Raw genomic sequence first — 21,588 nt, forward strand, 5'->3', positions numbered from 1 at the left:
CAAAACGGCCCCCACAAGACTGCTTAAAAACCGCACTAGCGGACCACGTCTTCAGTTCCTAATGTCACCCAGGTTGTCAGTTGGGACCCACGGTTGTGAGTGGCAGGATGCTGACCCAGGCCACTGGGTGGCTTTAGCTGCAGGTGCTGGGGAGTGCAGGCCCCCAAGTAAGGTAGCCAGAGATCCGTCTTTCCATCTGTCTTTTTTTTTTTTTTTTTTTTAATTTTTGAGAGAGAAAGACACAGAGCATTGAGTGGGGGAGGGGCAGAGAGAGAGAGAGAGAGAGAGAGAGAGAGAGAATCCAAAGCAGGCTTCAGGCTCTGAGCTGTCAGCACAGAGCCCAATGTGGGGCTGGAACCCATGAACTATGAGATCATGACCTGAGGCCGGTCGGGACACTTAACCGACTGAGCAACCTCAGGCTCCCCTGTCTTTCCATCTCTTGGTCCTGCTTTCCTCTGGGTTGGTATCATCTCCAGGCCGGCCCTCCTCATATGAAAGTGAGATGCCAGCCCCACAGCAGGAAGTCCTGGGGTTGCATCCTGGGGAGAGGGTGTGCCACACAGGGCCATGGACCTGGTCCTGCAGACAGGGAAGGATCAGTCCCAGCCACACAGATGGGGTGAGGACAGTGTGCCCCCCCCCAAGGAAATGGGGGAGCTTCCACTAGAATAAGGGACAGCACGATTTGTCTCCTAAGACTCCAGGAGACAAATGTGCTCCTACTCAGATTTGTGAATTTCCTTTTAGGAAATGTTAGCACGGAGGCCTCTCTCCTCTCCTGGCTGACCATTCAGGCACAGTGAAAAGTCACTGCAGCGGAGAGGGCCCCACACCATCCGTGGGCCTCCTACCCACTGCCCAGGCCCTCTGGGGGGGCGGGGGGGGGCTCGGCCTTCCCTCCCTTCACACGCAAGCCACAGCCCCTGCTGCAGTCCCAGAGGTCAGCTGCAGTCCCAGAGGTCAGCTTTGCTCCGTCCTGGACGCTCACCGGTCCAAGCTGCCTGCTGAGAGAGGCTTTCCCTGGCCCCATGAGGCAAGAGTAAAAGAGCCACACAGCATTCCTCAAAACACAGCCTCTGCCTCTAGCATTGTGACAATATAGCCATTTTAGCCCCCCTTCCCCCTGCCGTTTCTGTCGCCTTCTAGAATAGGACGCTGCTGCTGTAGAGAGAGTTCCACAGAGAAGGCTGAGAGGCAGTGCCTGTGCAGTCCCTAGAAGCCTCCTCAGTAGAGCGTTTCCTATATAAGGAGGTCTCTGCCGAAAGCCCTGCCCTCCGCGGGTTGGGGCTGGGGCTGTGCAGATGCTCCAGGAGGAAGGAGAGGGCCCCACAAACTGCTCACATCTCGCTGGCTCGTCCAGCCCAGTCTTTCCAGCACCTTCCGAGGAGGAGCGAGGAGGAGCGGAGCCCGGGGCCTCTCCCTGACTGAGGGCTTGCGTCACTTCCCAAGGATTCTGCAGTCCTGGAAAGCCACCGCCTGGCTTCCAAAAAAGGAATTTTCACTGAAGTGCCTGACCCTGTTGACTCAGCTGGCGCCCTCACTCGGGGGCGGCGTGCCCTTGTCCTCACCGGCTCCACAGGAAACCCTGGCCTGTTTTGCAGGGAGGGGAATTAAGCAAAAGGACGACGAGGAAGTGCCATCCCACCATCAAAATGAGGATTCACTCAGAAGGACTACGTAGGGTTTGGGTGTTCCCTTCCTCTTACCCTGTGTGGTGCTTTCCGGGGATGGCCCGGGATGGGCTCTTGGGGAAGGCTCCCGGGGCCTCTAGGCTCCAATGCACAAGGCCTGTGAAGAGAGGCAAAAGCTGAGTTTGCAAACATCAAAGGCTTCTGGGGCCCTTCGTGAGGCTTTTGATGGGAGAGAACCAGCAGAATAAAAACCTGCTTCCTGTCTGGGCAGGGTCCCAACAGGTGCAGCTCCCTCTGGTCTCTGGTTTGAATTAAGCAACATGCACTCCAAACTGACACTTTCTTGTTCTAATCTTAGTGTTTGCACAGCCCACATTTCGTCCGCTAGCTGGGAGAAAGGTGTGGTCCCCATGGTCAGCAGGAACGGCTGTGCTGCTGGTCAGAGACACTGCTGCTGGGTTTGGGATGTCACCAAAAGCTAAGTCAAGAGCTGAATCTGCTCCAGTGGCCTGTGTCCCTTTCAAGGGCTCAAGGTCTTTCCATGTACACTCAATTTACTGACTTCTAGAAGCACAGTTCAGAAAACAGGAAATCATCCCTATGAGCTCAGAGTTCATGACCTCCCATGTCTGTGTGTACCCCAATGTGTATTCGTGTGCCCCCCGTCTCAGTCACACACAGCTCCACGTCCCCACACATCCTGGCATCTCCACTGGGTAACCAGATGAGCAGGGGACAGAGGACAGGCTTGGCATGGACTGAGAGCATTAGCATGAAATATTCCCAAAGCCATTACCTCACTGCCAGAGATGGACCCCAGTTAGAATCATCCTGCTGTGAACAGACTTCCCTGTCATAAGACTCTTTATCTGTAAAATTAGGATTAAAACGAGGTGGGCCAGGGGCACTTGGGTGGCTCCATCAGTCGAGTGTCCGACTTCAGCTCAGGTCATGATCTCACAGCTCGTGAGTTTGAGCCTCGCATCGGGCTCTGTGCTGACAGCTCAGAGCCTGGAGCCTGCTTTGGATTCTGTGTCTCTCTCTCTGCCCCTTCCCTGCTCATGGTCTGTCTCTCTCCTTCAAAATAAATAAACATTAAAAAAAATACAAAAAATGTTTTAAAAATTTTTAAATGAGGTGGGCCAGGAAGTCCATACTCCCAGACAGGTCTTTCTTGGCACAGGTTTAAAAAAATGTTAACAGGGGCGCCTGGGTGGTTCAGTCAGTTGGGGGTCCGGCTTTGGCTCAGGTCATGATCTCACGGTTCGTGGGTTCGGGCCCCGCATCAGGCTCTGTGCTGGTGGTGTGGAGTCTGCTTGGGATTCTCTCTCTGCCCCCCGCCCCTGATTGTTCATCACTTGTGTTCTCTCTCTCTCTCTCAAATAAATAAATAAACCTAAAAAAATAATTAAAAAAAAATGTTAACAGAGCGCCTCTCATCAGCCTGGAACTTTCTGATTCACCATGTTTCTACTCTTCTGCCCAGTCCTGGAGAAGGTGTCTGTCGCCTGCTGGCCCCTGGACCCCAAGTCAGCGACCCTGCTATAGGCTTTGTCAGACAAGGATCTTAAAACCGGAATCCAATTCCTCCAAGGAAAGTTCTCTTCCTCCTCACAGCATGACAACTATATGCATTTCTTCCTACACAGCAAAGGTGTGCACGACTACTCTCCAGAGCTGCCCCCCTCACAGAGAGAGCCACAGCCTGGCCCTACGCCTTGCCCACCTGGGGACACGGGGTTGCTCTCCTTCAGAGCCCAGACCTAGGAGAATGTGGCCTTTCTCCAGGAAGCCATGCCTGGAGTGCTCGTGGCCCACAGACAGTGACCTACCCCCAAGTCTGAGGGGTGCTGTTCTCACTCAGCAGAGTCTCCTGTCTCAGGCTCCCAACTACTCTGTGATAAATAAATCGTACGTGAAGAAAACTAGTGGGAACATCCCTCTCCTTCCTCTGTGAGGACTCCAGTTCCCTGTTACAACTATCTCAGTACCTACAAGGGAGCTGGAACCACCCTCACATGAACAATTACAAACACCTGGCTTGTCCTGGGGGTCCTCCCCGAGAAAAGCACAGCTCCAAGGGGGCTCCTTCCCCGATCTCAGAGAGGGGTCAAGGTCGAAATGTGCCACTGATAGCCACCCAGCGGCACAACGGGCCCCAAACTCTTTGAGCAGGTTTAAATCCCAGGCCACAGATGAGTGGACAAGGAGGGGACCTTTCTCCCCTCAACTTTGTGGGGTGGCAAACTGGGGAGATAAACCATACACACCATTCAAATGCATGTGGATTTTTATTTATTTATTTTTAATGTTTATTTATTTTTGAGAGAGAGAAGGAGGGCCCGAGAGGGAGACAGGGAGAGATTCCAAGCAGGCTCCCCACTGTTAGCACAGAGCCTGACTCGGGACTCGAACCCATGAACCATGACATCATGACCTGAGCCAAAATCAAAAGTCGGACGCTTAACTGACTGAGCCACCCAGGTGCTCCAGAAGGGTGGATTTTTATATCTGATTGTCAATTCACTGCTTCTTACATCAAGCCTCTGTTCCACTGAGTGGTCCCCCCAGCCCCAACCTCACACCCAAGGAGCGCAAGATGCTCTCGGGGGTAATATGTCAAGGCACCATACTGGGTTGTGTCCCACCCAGGCTTCCCCACAAGGTGCCCACTGGCTGCAGTCTTTGGAGCTCAGGCTGTGAAGGTCATACTGAATCTCCCCGGCCCCTCCTGCTCAGAAACAGGTCCTCCCTGGCCCGGCCAGACATGAGGGCCCCCCACCCATACAACTGTGGTGTTGAGGCTCCTGGTCTGTGCCAGGCAAGGACAGCTGCAAGGTGTGCTGGCTTCTCGGCTCCACCAGGAGGGGGAGTACAGGTCCATGCACGTCTCAGCTCCCCAGGTCTTCTGACTCCAGGATCTAGGATCCAGGATTCAGGATCTGACCCTTCCTAAAAGCACTCCCATCTTTTCTAAGTGAACCCAGCCTCTTCTTCTAGTACTTCCTTAGCAGAGCAAAGACCAGACTACGGACTGGGCACTCCCTCCCAGGGGAGGCTGGAGGGGGGGTGGTTGTACACAGAAAAACTGTCCTTGAAATCACTACCTTGGTCACAAATGCTGTGCCCCACACTCTCCTTGTCTACCTGGACATGATCCACAGGAAATCAACGAGGGGACAACTGACGTGGGATGGCATTCAAGCCTGCCAACAGCAGCCTCACTGATATAGAGTTAGTCTTCAAACAAACAACATGAAACCTAAAGGGATGTTGCTTCCACTTGTTCCTGTACCTAAGTCACCTAAGGGTGATTTACCACTCCAAATGGCACTTCGCTTTAGAAGAGATTGCCTCTCTCCCCAAGGGATGAATCGTGCCCAGATGAGAGCACTTGGCTTAGGAGGACAGCTCCTGAGGGCCAACCAGTGGCCTCAACATGAGTCACAGATGACACGATGTCATGCGTGTGTGCAGAGACCCTCCCACCGCACCCAGGATGCTCGTGCTCTGTCCTCACCCTTGGTATGAACACTCTGAGGGCTCACATCCCTCACAAAGGCAGCTTATTCTAGTTGTGGAGGGTTTTGTTAGTTTTTTGTTTTCGTTTTTAGCCAAATATCTGGGTCCCTAAAACTTCCGCCCACAGGTTCTACTTCTGCCCTCTGGAGTTATAAAGAATAAATCTTCCCTGCTTCCCCAGGCGGTGTCTTTAATCTCCGTGGACCCAGCCTGCACCCGCGTCCTGGGCCGGCTCTCCGGCCCCCCAGCACGGACCCCCCAGCCAGAAGGGAGCGCTCCTGGTGGCCCAGCCTCCTTCCATCAACTCAGACTTCTCTGCCAGGGTGGCTGGGGGCAGCTGGTAACAGTACAAGCTTTTGAAAGGCACAGGACGAAGGCAGATGGGGTTGGTGACTTGGGGGTCCCGGCTCAGAGTGCACTGCTCCAGAGGGGTCTGGGGCAAGTGCCAGAGCAGAGCAGCGAGGGTGAGGAGAGGGCATGCAGGGGAGAGGGCGTCTGCCAGCAGCCGGAGGAGCTTCTAGGGGCGGAGGGGGGAGGGGGAGGTGTCTCAGCCGCCAGTGCAGGAAGGACCTCTCTGGAATCCCTCCCCGGGCGACTTCTAAACCTCTGGGACAGCGAGAAGATCCCCTGCCAGGCTCCCCCCCCCCCCCCCCCCCCGCCGGTCCTGGGACCCTGGAAACCTCAGCGCGGTCTTTGGAGTGTGTGTGCTTATGCAGGTGTGAATGCATGCTGTGTGCATGTTTGCGCGTGTGTGTGCTCACGAGTGCTGTGTGGGCATGTGCATACTGTGTACATGAGCGCATGCTGTTAACACGTATGTGTGTGCCTGCCGTGTGTGTCTGTGCCCCTGTGTTGTTAGTGGAGAGACTTGAAACTGCTGAAGAGTTCATGTGGGAGGTAGGAGGGGAGGGAAAGCCCAAAGGTCTATTCTTTCCGTTATAACCTTATTTAAATATGAACAAACACAAAATCAGATAGGAACCCTCTATTCTGACTGCTTCTGTACAAATATTTTTTTCAAACTTACATAACAAACATAAACAAAACGGGGAAAACACTAAATTCAACTCAACAGCATTAATTTAATGTAGATGAAGTTAAACTGCATCTTGGAATGGACCTCTGACTTGCTGTATGAGGACTTTGTGTTGCTCAGATCACTGCAAAGCTTGCCTTCCTACAATACTGTCCCACCGTCTACCAGCACCTAAAACAGCATCTTCACATAGAAAGTGCCCAAGGGGCGCCTGGTGGCTCAGCTGGTTGAGCACTGGACTCTTGATTTTGGCTCAGATCATGATCTCAGCCCCCTCCCCCCACCTCCCTCCACCATCAGGCTCTGTGCTGGCAGCATGGAGCCTGCTTGGGATTCTCTCTCTCTCAAAATAAATAAATGACTTTAAAAAAGAAAAAGACAACAGAGGTGCCTGAGTGACTCTGTCAGTTAAGCCTCCAACTCTTCTTTTTTAAGCTGCCAGCGCAGAAGCCGATGCTTCTGTGGGGCTGGAACCGTGAGATCATGACCTGAGCCAAAGTCAGAGACTTAAACTGTCTGAGCCACCCAGGTGCCCCTGAGCCTCCAACTCTGGATCTTGGCTCAGGTCATGATCTCACGGTTTGTGATTTCAAGCCCCATATAGGGCTCTGTGCTGACAGCATGGAGCCTGCTTGGGATTCTCTCTCCCTCTCTCTCTGCCCCTCCCCTGCTCTAAATTAATAAATGAATAAATAACTTAAAAATAGACCTCAAAGTTCTAAGGGTCATCTGTCTTGTATGGTTAAAGTAACAAACATATTTAAAAATTAATTTTTTAATTAATTCTCAAAGTTCTAAGGGTCATTTGTCTTGTATGGTTAAAGTAACAAACATATTTAAAAATTAATTTTTAGGTGTGACAATGGTTACATTCCCAAAAAAACTCACTACCTTTTAGAGCTACAAACTGTAATATTTACAGACGAAGTAAATGATATCTGGGAAGTGCTTCAAGATACATGGGAGTTGGGGCGCCTGGTGGCTCAGTTGGTTAAGTGTCCAACTTCAGCTCAGGTCGTGATCTCACGGTTCGTGAGTTCAAGCCCCGCATTGGGCTCTGTGTTGACAGCTTGGAGCCTGGAGCCTGCTTCAGATTCTGTGTCTCCCTCTCTCCCTACCCCTCCCCTGCCCACACTCTGTCTCTGTCTCTCTCAAATATAAATAAACCTGAGCACTGGGTGCTGTATGGAAACCAATTTGACAATAAATTTCATATTAAAAAAATAAATATAAATAAATAAATAAATGTTAAAAAAATTTTTTAAAAAGTGATTGGAAATTACCGAAAATATTTGACAAATTATACTACAAATTATATCACATGATTGGCAGTGTTATAATATATAGTTTTGTTTAGCTATGAATAAAAAGAAACCATTTTGTATTTTGATGGATTGGTTAAAGTATTACTGTACTAGCTCTTGGCATTTTTTAATATTGTCCTGTGTTTGCCAGACATAGATGTTTTCCTCAAGACTCATACAATATATAGGTGCTAGTTCCAATTCTATTTTGCTAGCTCTGGTGACTTTGGGGCAGTTGATAGTGCTACAATTTACTTCGTCATCTGTAAAATGGGTATAATGCTATTTTGCCTTCCCCAGAGCACAGTTATAAGAATTGAATAAGATAATAAATGCTAAAACGGGGCAAAAATATAACCCAAACAGTAAAGTTGTATTAAATAATGGCAGGAATCAACGTAGTCCCTGATTGTTGGGAAAAATGACAAAAATAAGAACAAAAATATCTAAGGCAGGTCACAAGTGAGAAAAATAATTATAAAAACAAACACTCGGATTAACTCAATTGATCAGACCTGAGAAACAATTTCCTCCCTGCTGCTCTCAGAGAAGACTGCTCCCATGAGCTCCTGGGGAGATGGTTCTTTTCCTCTGTCCTGGTGCATAAGGTCTTGCTGGGCGCGGGAGCCCCAGGATGGCAGACTTGGCATGCTGGCCTGGCCCCAACCCCTCTCCCAGTCGTCAAGATGAGAACATGATCAAGTAGCCACTGCCCCTTTGGCAGGACTGACCCTGCCCTACAGCCTGGAGCCACCTGCGGATGACCTACAGCCCCGAGCACAGCTGCTCAGCCAGGGGCGGCCACAGGAACAAGAAAAGGAAATGCCCGTGGCTCAAGCCACTGTGTTTTGGGGCTTCGGCAGCAGTAAATGCAACCCCCAGATGCCAGAGTCCAGCGCTTGTCTTGGTTGTCTGGACCCTGCCTTTCGGTGGCGGGAGCATTCTTCCTGTTCTTCAGGTGAGACAAACATGCCCTTCTTTGAGGAACAGCTAGTACCCAACTCTACAGTGTTTTCATGGAGCGGCCAAAGGTAAAACTGTCCGTGTGTCACATGGCCCAGGTCAGTCCAAGAAGCATCTGTGGTCCCTGCCACCTAAAACATCCGAGAGACCAAACCAAATGGAAACAAGAGGAAGAGCGCAGGGCAGCAGCTGGGTCACGGCCCTCTCTCCTCCTGTGGCTGTGCCGTGATCATGTCCCCCCTTTTGTTCTGAGTAGTCATGTCAGGCAGGGCTCAAAGCAGGAAAAGCAGTCATTCTAGACAGCCCCAGCAGAAAAGGGTCTCCCACGGGGAATTAGATGCTCATGTCATCGGGATGGCTCGAGTCAGGGCTGCCTGGGCTTTGCTGCCATTGCACCTCAAGATGCCCACTGGGTCCAAGGTGGGTCTTCTGGGGTCCTGCGGGGTGGCGGGAAGAGCGAGAGGGAGAGTTCCACTTCCAAACCGGGCCCCCCAGCATCTCATGGCCATTGGCCATTTGCAGAGACAGGGAGGGCAAAAATTCAGTTCAATTTTCCAACCCCTTCTTCTAGAAGGAGGGTGGTTTGAAGGGCCCACATGAAGGTTTCTGCCCCTGTTGGTTCAGGCATGTTCCAAGTAACTTCTTTAAATTTTTTAATGTTTTTATCATTATGAAATATTTCCCTAGTTTGAAGATAGTCGTATTTGGTTTTCGTAATACGATTCAGCCCCTCATCATCATGATTACCCTGCAGATGAGGAAGCCTAGAATCTGGAATTTAGGGGCCTTTCTCACAGTCCCACCAGTGCCAGTTCAGGGCTCCAGGCACCTTGATCCACTTCTTCCTGGATCCCAGGAGCCAGTGGATGCCTGGCATGGGGCATGGCAGGTGGCAGGCACCATAGGTGCTTGGGAAGGCAACATCCTTTACATTGAGGAGAAAGAAAGACGTACCGGAAATTCAATACGCTATCTTCAAAATACCTGACCCATTTATTTTCCCACTTATCCCTGAAAAAAGCCAATTAAGCCTTTACTATAAATCTGACAAAACACACCCTTTTCTTTCTTTTCTTTTCTTGTCTTTTCTTTTAAATCAGGAAGAGGTGTATTGTCACCTGTTTGTTTAAGAAATACTTCCACATTGGGGCCTCTGGGTGGCTCGGTCGGTTGAGCAAGTTGAGCATCCGGCTCCTGATCTTGGCTCCGGTCATGATCTCACGGTTTGTGGGTTTCAGCCCCACATCAGGCTCCATGCTGACAGCATGAAGCCTGCTTGGGATTCTCTCTTTCCCTCTCTCTGCCCCTCCCCACTCACGTGTGTGTGCTCTCTATCAAAAAATAAATAAACTTACAAAAAAGAGAAATACTGGGGCGCCTGCATGGCTCAGTCTGTTGGGCGTCCGACTTCAGCTCAGATCATGATCTCGCAGTCCGGGAGTTCGAGCCCCGCTTCGGGCTCTGGGCTGACAGCTCAGAGCCTGAAGCCTGTTTTGGATTCTGTGTCTCCCTCTCTCTCTGACCCTCCCCTGCTCATGCTCTGTCTCTCTGTGTCTCAAAAATAAATGTTTAAAAAATAATAATAATAAAAAAAGAGAGAGAAATACTTCCACACGAAGCTAGGTCTAATTTGCATATGTTTCAAATTTTCTGTAATGGAAAGGGGTTTTTTATTGATTTTCAATGCTGCCTCTGTCCTAGGGCGCTATGAGTGAGGCAAGCCCTTCCTCTAACCACAGATCTGACCACAGCCCTGCCCCTCCACGTTTCTGGAGAGAAGCCCCACCTGTCCCAGGCTTAGCTTTCAGTCAGGGTGGGCCACAGGGACACCCTGGGGTCTTAGTGCAACTGAAGTCCAAGGCTCTCCCTCCGCAGAGCGTTCTTGCTATGCCCTCTCCTCTGATGGCCCCGAGGCCAGCCAGTAGCCAAATCACCTGTGCGTCACACTGTGCCGTCTGCCCAGCCCTGCCGCCTGGACCCTGGCAATGGCAGGGTGGAGCTGGCCTTACCTTGTTCTAGAAACAGAAAGGGAACCAAGGGCACCCACATCACCCCAGGCTGTGACATGAAAAAGGCATTTTTTTTCTATTGGTATCCTCGCACTACATTTCCAGCGTCCCTACAACAACAGTCAGGGGCAGGGCTGGGCATCCTCAGCTGTCTGGGCGTCACCCACCTGCTGTGGCATTCCTCAGGCCTGTTGCTGCCTGCCAGGCCTGGCCTAGAAGGCAGATGGCCACATAAAAATAGTCGGGGAGCCCTTGAGGTGCCACTTCTCCAGCTGCTCTGTTGAGTGGAAGCCAGAGGAGACAGGGGACAAGGCATGGCCTCCATCAGGACTTCGGAGCAGAGGCCGGCTGCTCAGTGCATCCATGTGGTGGGTCAGTGCAGGCTCTGGTCCAGAGAGGATGCACAGGAAGGGCAGGGCCAGAGAGAAAATCTCACCCCACAAGGAAAGCCTCGTGACCCCCTGCTATCCCTGGAATAAGCACTGGACAAAATAATCCTTCCTGTTTCATCAGTTTCCAATCAATTCTACTGCAGCTGAAACAGTTCTGTTGCATTATGCCAGTGTAAATACAGCCACTGATTCCGGGCCCCATTTCTTCTTTAAGAATAGGATCTGGGGGCACCCAGGTGGCTCAGGCCATGATCTCACAGTTCATGAGTTCATGAGTTCATGAGTTCGAGCCCTGCATCGGGCTCTGTGCTGACAGCTTTGAGCCTGGAGCCTGCTTCGGATTCTGTGTCTCCCTCTCTCTGCCTCTCCGTCCCTCTCTCTCCCTCTCAAAAATAAAATAAAACATTTTTTAAAAAAGCTAGAATCTAGGCGATGGGGAGTCACTAATCAGCAGGCATAAAGTGTCAGTTGAGCAAGATGAGTCAGTTCCAGACATCTGCTGTACAACCTTGTATCTACAGTCAATAAATGATACAGTGTATGCTTTGCGAAGAGGGTAGATCTCACTGAAGTGTTCTCCCTACAATATAGTAGAACTTAAAAGAAGACAAGAAAAAAGCAACAGATAGAGTCTAAGAAGAAGCCCGCGGCCAGGACAAGTTACTTGGCCTCTCTCAGACTTGGATTCCTCATCTGTAAGAGAGTGAATAATACCTGCCTGGGGAAGGACAGTCTTTACATGAAATGCATTGAATAAAGCATGGTGCTCCCTGCCTGGAGCACCGGGGACACAGCATCAGATGGCTTGATCTCTCCCGATTAAGTGAATGAGCCATATAGCCTATACTTGGCAGTTAGTCACAGATACACTTTGGTAAGGATAGAACAGAACCAGGAGACGAGCTGTCAGGGTGAGTGGAGAGTGACGCTTTCTGAATCACCAGGCCAGGCCAGCTGAGAAGCGAGGGACGGGCTGCCACAAAATTCCTGAGAACAGCTGAGGCAGCTGGGAGCTGGTGGGCTCCCGTTTGAACTGAGCTGAACTCTCCAAATAGCCTTCTCTTCCCCTAGACAAGGAACAAGAACGGCCCATTGCTTTGGTCCGGAAGTTCAGGGTTTGCAGGCATCTTCACGTACCTCACCTCGGGTGCTCCCAGCAAGCCTGTCAGGTGGAAGGGCTCACCCCATCCCAGAGCCCTGGAGCAGTGGCCGCAGGGCTTGTGGGAAGGCAGAGGGCTGGACCCCGCTGCCCCACCTTCCCAGACCCCCACCACCTAGATGGAAACTCAGCCTAACCAGAGCGGCGGGGGATGACTAGCAACAAAACTCAGGCAAAAACTCACTGATCAGCTGTGAACCGTTATGACTCTTTTTAAATGTTTATTTTTGAGACAGTGAGTGTGCACGTGTGTGCGCGTGCGTGAGCAGGGGAAGTAAAGTGAGAGAGAGGGACAGAGGATCTGAAGCAGGTTCTGCAGTGATAGCACAGAGCCCCATGCGGGGCTGTGAGATCATGACCTGAGCCGAAGTTGGACACTCAACCAATGACCCACCCAGGCACCCCCTGACTCTGGTTTTAAAATGCTATCTCGGGGCACCTGGGTGGCTCTTGATTTTGGCTCAGGTCATGATCTCACAGTTTCTGGGTTCAAGCCCCACATCAGGCTCTGTGCTGATAGTGCGGAGCCTGCTTGGGATTCTCTGTCTCTCTCTCTCCTTCCAACTCTCTCTCTCTCTCTCTCTCTCTCTCTCTCTCTCAAGTAAATAAACTTCAAAAGAATAAAATGCCATCTGAATTTGTATTTAATTCTGAGAAAACCCTGGTGGAAACCTCTTTGTTTAAGGAGGCATTACTAAATTTTTCACGATTTCCTGTCATGACATTCTGAGTCCTCCCTTCAGAATAGGAAGGTCCTCTGCACTGGAAATTTTCTTACACTCTTATTTTCTTCATTTACCATCACTTACTGGCCGCATTTGCATGTTAAGTAGTATGCTGAGTATTGTGGACACCAGATAGGAGGTCTAGTCTCTAACCTTGGGAACTTACAGTCTCGTCCAGGAGGTAAGACTGCTAAATGTGGAACACCTGGACAATCTGGTCATGGGGACATTCAGTGAGCACACGATACTGGCCCTGGTGCAGACACACAGGGCAGACTGGAAGTTCATGACATGCCTGTGTGGCGATGTCATGTCCAACCGGAATCTGGGACCAGAAGAAAAACACATCACATTATTCCAGCCTGGAGATGGGGACGATGCACATTAAGTTAATCCATCCCACAGGGGTAAACAGCAAAAACCTGAACGTTCCCGTGTGTGCTTCTAGTTGTGAAAATGCAGTCGAGGTTTAAATATCTTTGCTGGCACCATGTCATTATGTAACAGCTGAGTTAGTGAGAGGAAGGGCTGGGGAAGAAAAGATGAACGGGTCCAAACAATCCGGACCCATCCTGGCGCAGGGAGAGGCAAGCTGACACGTGCCGGGAGGAGGTGAGGGAAATGGCCTGAGGGCCTCTGACAGAGGTGACAAGCAGAAGTCCCAAAGGTGGCTGGAGCACATTGCCGGGGCTCCCAAGCAGAAGACACAGGTGTAAATCAGACCAACAAACAGAGGTGACGCTGAAGGGAACAAGAAACAAGCAGCAGGCGCTGCAGGGGGAGAGTCTCAGCTCCTCAGGAGGCTTGGGCTGCAGAGAGAAAGCTCAGAGGCTCAGGCTAGGGGGACTCAGCAGTGTCCAAATCACGGGGAGACAAAATTCCGTGGCTGAGCCAAAGGTCAAGGCTCAGGGCGGGGATAAATTCAATCTTTTTCCAGGAATCAACGGACGCAAGTTTAGGCCCATAAAATTTTTATCACAAAAAATGTATCCTGGCATGCATACAAATGCTCACTGGATTCATTACAAACAAGATGCTAGAAACTATGGGTCAACCTCAGGAGGAGAAGCCGGAGGTCTCAGGAGGTCCCCAGGAAATCCCACTCCTTGGGACTTGCAGCTCTTTGCCCCAAAGCTGGGTTGCACCATGGTGGTCGTCTTCACCACTGGGGACTCCCAGCCTTTCTAGAAGACCCCTCATCTCATTAGAATGGGCCCTTTGAGTCCTGAGCATCTAGCCGATCATTCTCACGCTTTCTGGCGGGGGGGTGGGGGGGGGTGTCTGATCTGCCTGTACAAGTAATTCTTGTTGCAATTCTCCTTTCAGTGACGTCTCCCCCAGACCTGCCCTCTCACACTTCTGGGCAGACTCATTCATTCACTTCCATCACTTTCTTCCTTCATATTAACATGAAACAAATTGTGCCAAGTCATTGAATAGTAAGAACGATGGCCATCATTATTTGTTCCCAGCACGTCACATCGGTATAATTGTTACTTCTTTGTCTGCTGCAGAGGTTACTAATACTTCATGACGATTACAATCAGAATCCATAGCACAGTGTCTGGGATGTAGTAAGCATGTGACATTTGTTGAAGAAAAGAGTGAGTAAATCAATGAATCATCAACACTCAAAATAGCATCCTACGACAGAACCAGACAACAGACTGATACGGCTGTGACCTTGGAGCTTTGATACCCCAGGCCTTGCCAGGGAGCGGGTCCAGCGGGGCAGAGGGAGAGCCCAGGGAGAGACAGGCGTGGGTGCTTCCACTGGCAGATATGTCAGTGGAAACGCGTGGCCCGTTTTCTCTGTTTCTCCTTCTCCTTTTACCCATGAAAGTCCGTCTGCCAGTCTGTCTCCTCCCGTTTGTCCTCTTCCTGCCCTCTCTTTTCCCTTACTAACACATAGAATTCAACACTTACTGTTATATCACCAGGTAAATATTTGTTTGATTTTAAACAAAAAGGAATTAAGTATTTCTCTCTCTCTCTCTCTCTCTCTCTCTCTCTCTCTCTCTCACACACACACACACACACACACACACACACATCCTTTCAAATCACATAATCACTTAAATCAATTTGTAGGGGCACCTGGGTGGCTGTTAAGTGGTTGTTAAGTGTCCAACTCTTGATTTCGGTTCAGGTCATGATTTCGCGGTACCTGAATTTGAGCCCCACATCAAGCTCTGCACTGACAGTGTGGAACCTGCTTTGGATTCTCTCTCTCCCTTTCTCTCTGCAACCCCCACCCCTTCTCTCTCTCAAAATAAATAAAATACACTTTAAAAAACTATAAAAATGTTTTGAAAAATCAATTTCTATTTTACTCAGTCCAAACTTAATTTTTTATAGCCCTATAAAAACAAAAACAAAACAAGGTTGTCTTCTGCAACTCTAGGGCTGAGAGATTAATCGTTTATAAGGTACCTACTTTAAGCCAAACATGCTGAGTGCCTGTCGTATGGCAGACGTCAAATGAAAAGAACCTTTACATTCCCAACACACAATGCGCCCAACAATCCTGTAAGACTGGAATTATATTCCCCGTTTCCCCATGTGGCAGACCTGAAATTAAACCCTCTGACCAATCTCCAAGCTCCATGATACACTAGTGCAAGTCACTTCACTTTATTAGTGGGAGAGTTGAGTGTCCCAAGGAGAGGACACTGCAGAAGTCACATAGAAATGGAAAGAAAACTCTTTGCAAATGAAGTCCCAGGAGGAAGGGGAGAGTAAAGTGACCTGGTGGGGTCTATAGAGTTGTGTCAGGGAAGCTTCCTTCACCCCAGGGCAGACTCCAGACAGACCTTTCTCAATGGCATGCAGGGGGCGGGGCTCCCAGGGATCCCACCTCTCTAAACGGGGCAGGGCCCCACACCTTCATTCACACACACCAGACCTCAAGTCTCTGCCAGGTGCGCCTCCAAAGCATCTCTTCTTTAAGGGAAAAGCACAGGTTTTGTCTCTCTCTCAAAGAATTCCAGGCATCCCGGGACTGGGAGAGGAGGTTTGGGGGCTCGTGAGGATCTCCCTCCTCCACTAAGAGATTCTCACCCTCAGGTTGCAATGAGCTCTTCTTCCCGGCAGGGAGACTCTCTGGGCCTCTCTTCTGGATAGAGGACTGACAACATGGATCTAAAGCCTTGTAATCATAGCATTTGATCCAGCAACTGCACTTTTAGGAACAAATCTTCAATTCTAAATTCAAAAATATTGCACGCACAAAGATGTCTGTTGAAGCATTATTGAGAGTAGTGGAAAACAGGAAACGACCCAAATAGCCAAACAGAAGGGAATAATTGAAAGAATAATTAGAATAATAATTAGAATACTCTATAAGATGTTGCACAGTTAGTAAGGATGGTTTTATGAGGCAACAAACAAACCTGAAGAAGCTATGTTTACAAAGTTCATTGTTTTAAAGCACACAGGCAACGTGAACCTAATGAAGTTTAAGAAAACTAGTTGTAGAATAAAACATTGCCAGGAAAGGTTGCTGGAAGGGAGGTGGGCAGGGGATGGGCTAAATGGGTGATGGGCATTAAGGAGGGCACTTGTTGGGGATGAGCACTGGGTGCTGTATGTAAGTGATGAATCACTGGGTTCTACTCCTGAAACTAATATTACACTATGTGTTAACAAAAAAAAAAAAAAAAAAAAAAAAGACTGCCAAGAAATGTGTCAAAATGTCAATTAATTAATTAACTAATTGATGGTGTTTGGGGGTGGATTTTGTCTTTTGTTCACTTTTCAGTCTTTTCCAAGTTTTGTCAAGTTTGTCTATTACTACCCCACCCCTTTTTAAAATTGTGGTTTAAAGAAAGGGCTTAACATGCAATGTACCACCTTCACCCTTGTTAAGCATACAATTCAGCAGCATTCAGGACATTCACAATGTCATGCGACAACTCTCCAGAATTTCCATCTTGCAAAACTCATCTACTAGTTTTCAATGGAAAAATAACATAAAGATTATTTTTAAAAATATAAACTGCCCAAGACTAGTCCTGAAAATTGCCGTGGTGCTTCAGCTGGTTTTAAAAATCCCTAGATGGGGGCGCCTAGGTGGCTCAGTCGGTTAATCATCTGACTTTGGCTCAGGTCATGATCTCACCACTCCCTCATGAGTTGGAGCCCTGCATAGGGCTCGGTGCTGACAGCTGGGAGCCTGAAGCCTGCTTCAGATTCTGTGTCTCCCTCTCTCTCTGCCCCTCCCCCACTCACACTTTGTTTCTCTCTCTCTCTCTCTCTCTCTCTCTAAAAAATAAATTAAATGGGGCGCCTGGGTGGCGCAGTCGGTTGAGCGTCCGACTTCAGCCAGGTCACGATCTCGCGGTCCGTGAGTTCAAGCCCCGCGTCAGGCTCTGGGCTGATGGCTCGGAGCCTGGAGCCTGTTTCCGATTCTGTGTCTCCCTCTCTCTCTGCCCCTCCCCCGTTCATGCTCTGTCTCTCTCTGTCCCAAAAAAAAGAAAAAAAAAAAAGTTGAAAAAAAAAATAAATTAAAAAATTAAAAAAAAAAAATCCCTGATGAAGGCACCTTTGGTTACTTCCCCTTGCCTCCAGCCTAAGTCACCTGGCTGGGATATTCCAGAACCCCTTCTCCTGGGCAGCTCCCCATGAGGGCCTCTGCCTCCTCCCAGCACTTCTCTTCCCTCCTCCACAGTGCTGGGCTGATTGCTGTGGCCTCAGCTCCTAACCCCACACACCCTGCAGTGTGTGTGTGTATGTAAGATAAGGGGCCAGGGTGAGGGAGAGTGAGGGGGGAGGTCCCATGAGTGTGGCCTTGGGGTCCTGGGGGAGCCCTAGATGTTTGCACTCAAGATCTTTGCATCTGGTCACTCCACCCCCCACTCATGCTGCTGAGGAAGTAGCTGAGGCTTCCAGATCCCAGGGTCAGATCCCAGAGTTCTGTCACCTCACACAGAGCCCTTCCTTCTAGAACATACTGAAGACTTATATTGTGCACAGTATCAGGGAAAATGGTCAGTGTTAGAGCTGATTCCATGACTCGGAAAATAGCAAAGTTAGGTTGGCCTGGGTAAAACCATTTGACTACAGCAAGACATGCTGTCCATTTTTACCTCATTGTCACACAACATGGCAACAATTCCATTCCCATCAGATAGATGTCACATCATGTTTGTTATACAGTTGATTTACTACACTCAGTTCTGTGCACGAATGTCTACTCTTCATTGTGTGCTTCATGGATATACACTCACTGCTTTCTTAGAAATAGGTGAAATGGGACAATGAGGTCGCATTTTGATCAGCTGGCTCTTGAATGATTCAAGTTAGGACAGGTATTGATCAGTTACAAGAAGTGAGAGCTACAAGGGAATTTTAAGATCATCTGGTCTTACTCTCTCCCTGGCTAGTGAGGAAACAGATTTTATGTAAACCTGGAACTTCCAGGATGCAGGGTTAAGAGTCACAGTTAACTTTCCGATCCACTTCCCATGTAGAACAGAACAGGCAGCCCCACACCACATGCTGTTCCTGTCACACTCCAGGGAATTAGCGATTCCATAAAAACAAAGATATCTTCTAATCACACATCCCAAACCTGTCTCCTCTAGCAAAGGTATGTAAAACAGGATCTTTATCTTTGTTCCCAACCCAACACAAAAGCGGCCAGAGGAGGAGCCTGGGTGGGTGTGCCCCGTTATCTGATCACCATTGTCCAGATGAACTCATAGAAACTCAAAGGGGGGTTGGGGAGGGGGCTGCAGGTGAGAGTTGGGCCCAGCCTTCTCAGTTCTTTGGCCCTTGGCTTATCCATCTGCCTAGAGGTGTCAGGCAGCTTTAGCAGCTTACTGGCTCCCAAACCAGCATGGCACCCGGAACACGTTTATGTTGGTGGGACTGGATTAGATCCAAAGGACCTGTGCCCCTAACTGCCCAGTCAACATTGCGGGGGCACCCCAGAGCTCTAGAATGAATGGGGATTCACATCTTCTCTCTCTCATCCCACTTGACTTAGAATGGGTTAGAGAGACTGTGCCATTTTCAAAGACCTGTAGCCTTTGGCAGCCCTTCCTGGACGTCTGCTTCCTCTCTTAGAGGCCCTTTTTCTCAGCCACATGGAACTTTGTACTCATCCATCCCTTCTGTGTGCCCATGAAGGGAAAACAGCTCCCTATCGTACCTTTGGAGGCAGCTTTTTACCAAGGGAAGCTGAGACTGTGGCCAAGACGTCTGTGTCCTCCGTTCACTAGACTATTTCATTCACTGTTCCTTCCTGGCCACCATCACTGCATCTGAGAAGCTTACCAACCTGTGGGAGAGTTGAGAAGATAATACAATAATAATATAACAGCCATTGTTAACATGTTGCCACACACAAGAGGGTCCAGGCCTTGGGCTGCACCTCTTCCTGCATGGCCCCTGGGTGCCCACTCAGGGCCCAGACCACTGCTTCAGCACCTGGGATGGGAGGATGCCCTTCGCAAACATCCCAACCTGCTTCCAGGATTCCCACCCCCCCCATCCCCCCCCCCATGGTTGACAGGGACATTGATGTGTAGGAAGGAGTGGCCCAGGGATGGCTGTGTGGGGGTTGGGGGGACTGGGGTGTTCACAGGAGCACAGGAGGCTCTTCCCAGTGTGGGATGGAGGTGGAAGGGGAGAGGGGGGACAAACTGAAAGTTAGGGCTGGAGGCTGGAGGCTGGAGGCTGCAGGCTGGGAGCGTTTACTTGGAGTCAATAATTCAATTGGGCAATGACAACAAGCAGCCTGAATAGGTGCTGACTACTCAGGAGAGGACAGCCGGCTCATCTCAGGCTTAACGTTTGATGACAGAGTGTGGGCAAGGCTGTGAGCCCCTCACTTGCTTTCCTGGCATTGCAGAGGGTGAGGGAGGGGGTCAGGGCCAGAGACCCCAAGGTTAAAGAAGTTAATCCTTAAAACTGGAAACATTTGTAAAACTCCAGAAAAAAAAAAGTTTCAAGTTCTCCCCCTCTTTCCAAGCACAGACCCACATTCGGACTTTCCCAAAGTGTTCATATATCTAAAAAGAAACTGCTGGTGCGGGGAAAAGAGCATTGTGGCTTCCTCTTTGTGTGGCATTTCCATTCGGCCTGGGAGGGGGTCCAGTCCAGGCCTTCCGGAGTCTCCCTACCTAAACTGCTCACACAGGGAAACTCATGCAAAAGTCTCTGGGGGCTGTACATTCCAACTGAAGGTGCCACAGAATCAGAGTCCCTCGGATAATCCTTTCGTTTTCCACATGAATAAACTGAAGCCCAGAGAATTTGAGTGAACACAAAGCTAATTGGAAACGGAACTGGAATTGAAATCCAAGTCAACCTGACTCACGCCGGTAGTCACTCCTTTCTACCACACAAGACCGCCTGGAAGAGGAAGGATAGCACCCCAAGCGCCTAATTCACGCCCAGAAGTAACCTTGATTCCCCAAGGGAATACGCTGAGTATCTGCTGCCCCGGCACAGGAGTGAGTGAGCCCTGCCAGCTGGAACTGTCCATAGGAACGGACTGGAGAGAGTTCTAGGTGTGGGTGTAGGTGGTGAGCATGCAGCAGAGGGGCCCAGGCTGGGTGGGGCAGACACTGGGGGGAAGGGAAGAACCAGGCAGCTGAGCAAGGAGGGTAGGGGCCAGAGCCTAGAGAACCCGGATGGCAGCCCCTAACAAGTGGGGACTGTTACCTGCTGGAGGGTGTGAAGAAAACAGGTGCCCAGGGCGGGGGCTGTCCAGCAAACACTGGGAAGCAGGAGGAGCAGAGTTCAAAGACAGATCAGGGCTGCACCAGGTTATGAAAGAAATATGGAGCCATGCCTTGCATAGAGAGTTGTCTCCTAGTCCCCAGAGAGGGCTTGGTTCATTTGTTTGGAAATCTGCCTGCCTTCTGGTGGCCCCTTGAGGATGGACAAGAGAGACCTGTATGATTAAACATTCCTTCTAACGTCCTCACTCCTCCAGAGCTGCGTTTACTCAAAGAACATCCGCAAAGGCACACCTCCCTCCCAACAGCAGAAGGCAGTTCCTGGCACCCAGGAATAGAGAAGGCTACGGAGCCGGCAGGGGTAGAACCTGGCCCTCTACGCTCTCCTGGGGCCAAAGAGCTTTTCATCGCTGATTCCCAGTAGAGAGGCTTCCTAGACGACTGTGTGGGGTGCGTGTGTGTGCGTGTGTGTGTGTGTGTGTGTGTGCGCGCGCGCGCGCGCGTGTGTGTATTCATTGCCAGATGGAGCCAGGTATTCACTTTAAATCCCACTACAAATGATTCAGAGTTGTCGAAATGGAATGATATCTGTATTTCCAGACGGAGAGGCGCGAAATCGAGGACATAAGAACAAAAGCCCGCGCGGTTAGATGTGTGTGTGTAGGGGGTGCGGGGGACGAGTGTCACAGTCACACTGAAAAACTCCACTTTCATGTCCCAAAGCACTTCTCCCGGCAGGGTTTAACCCCGCGGCGCGGGAGGGGAGCCGGCGGGGACCTAGCGCACCCGCAGCTGCAGAGCGCCCTGGGCCGGCCCCGCCAGGTCCGCGCGGCCCTGGAACCTGCCCCCCTCCTCCCGAGCGACTCTGGGTGGGACCCCGTCTGCCCTCGGCGGCTCAGCGGGAACAGCCTCCCTCCGGGGAGGGGCAGCGGGGGGGGGGGGGGGGGGGGAGGCAGCAAAGTGGGACACGGAGGGGCCGGGGCCCTGTCCTTCCCGCCTGCCTCCCCACTTTTAAAGTCTCCACCTTCTCATGCTATCTCGGTTCCCAAACCCGCTTCGGTGGGCGCCCCAGGGACTGGCTCATTTCCCGGCCAGGCCAGGCTTCCCCAGCAAGGGGTCCCTCGGCTCCCCTTTCTGTTCTCTCTCCTAGGACTGC

At 50.4% G+C, this 21,588-nt stretch overlaps 1 protein-coding gene and 1 long non-coding RNA gene across 2 annotated transcripts; one reads left to right on the forward strand and one right to left on the reverse strand.

The window, feature by feature from the left end:
• Positions 1-324: 324 nt before the first annotated feature.
• Positions 325-20,625, reverse strand: LOC121033208 (uncharacterized). Its single transcript, XR_005791772.1, has 3 exons — positions 20,416-20,625; positions 18,899-19,027; positions 325-1,791 (listed from the first exon to the last, which is right to left on the reverse strand). It is a non-coding gene; the product is annotated as an uncharacterized LOC121033208 (long non-coding RNA).
• On the forward strand, positions 4,057-6,467 carry LOC121033207 (uncharacterized). Its single transcript, XM_040479441.1, has 2 exons — positions 4,057-5,159; positions 5,338-6,467. Exons 1-2 carry the CDS (start codon positions 4,890-4,892, stop codon positions 5,965-5,967), a joined length of 900 nt encoding a protein of 299 aa, XP_040335375.1. The 5' UTR covers positions 4,057-4,889; the 3' UTR covers positions 5,968-6,467.
• Positions 20,626-21,588: the final 963 nt, after the last annotated feature.

The sequence above is a fragment of the Herpailurus yagouaroundi genome, unplaced genomic scaffold (assembly GCF_014898765.1).
Source record: "Herpailurus yagouaroundi ecotype Mexico unplaced genomic scaffold, PumYag 142, whole genome shotgun sequence".
Taxonomy (NCBI): Eukaryota; Metazoa; Chordata; class Mammalia; order Carnivora; family Felidae; genus Herpailurus; species Herpailurus yagouaroundi.

What these genes read in the sequence shown, in the direction of transcription:
- LOC121033207 (XM_040479441.1), top strand. Translation starts at nt 4,890, where the DNA reads ATGAAACCTAAAGGGATGTTGCTTCCACTTGTTCCTGTACCTAAGTCA. An exon ending in GTGCTCTGTCCTCACCCTTG is followed by an intron (nt 5,160 to 5,337) that starts GTATGAACACTC and finishes CTGCTTCCCCAG; the next exon opens with GCGGTGTCTTTAATCTCCGT.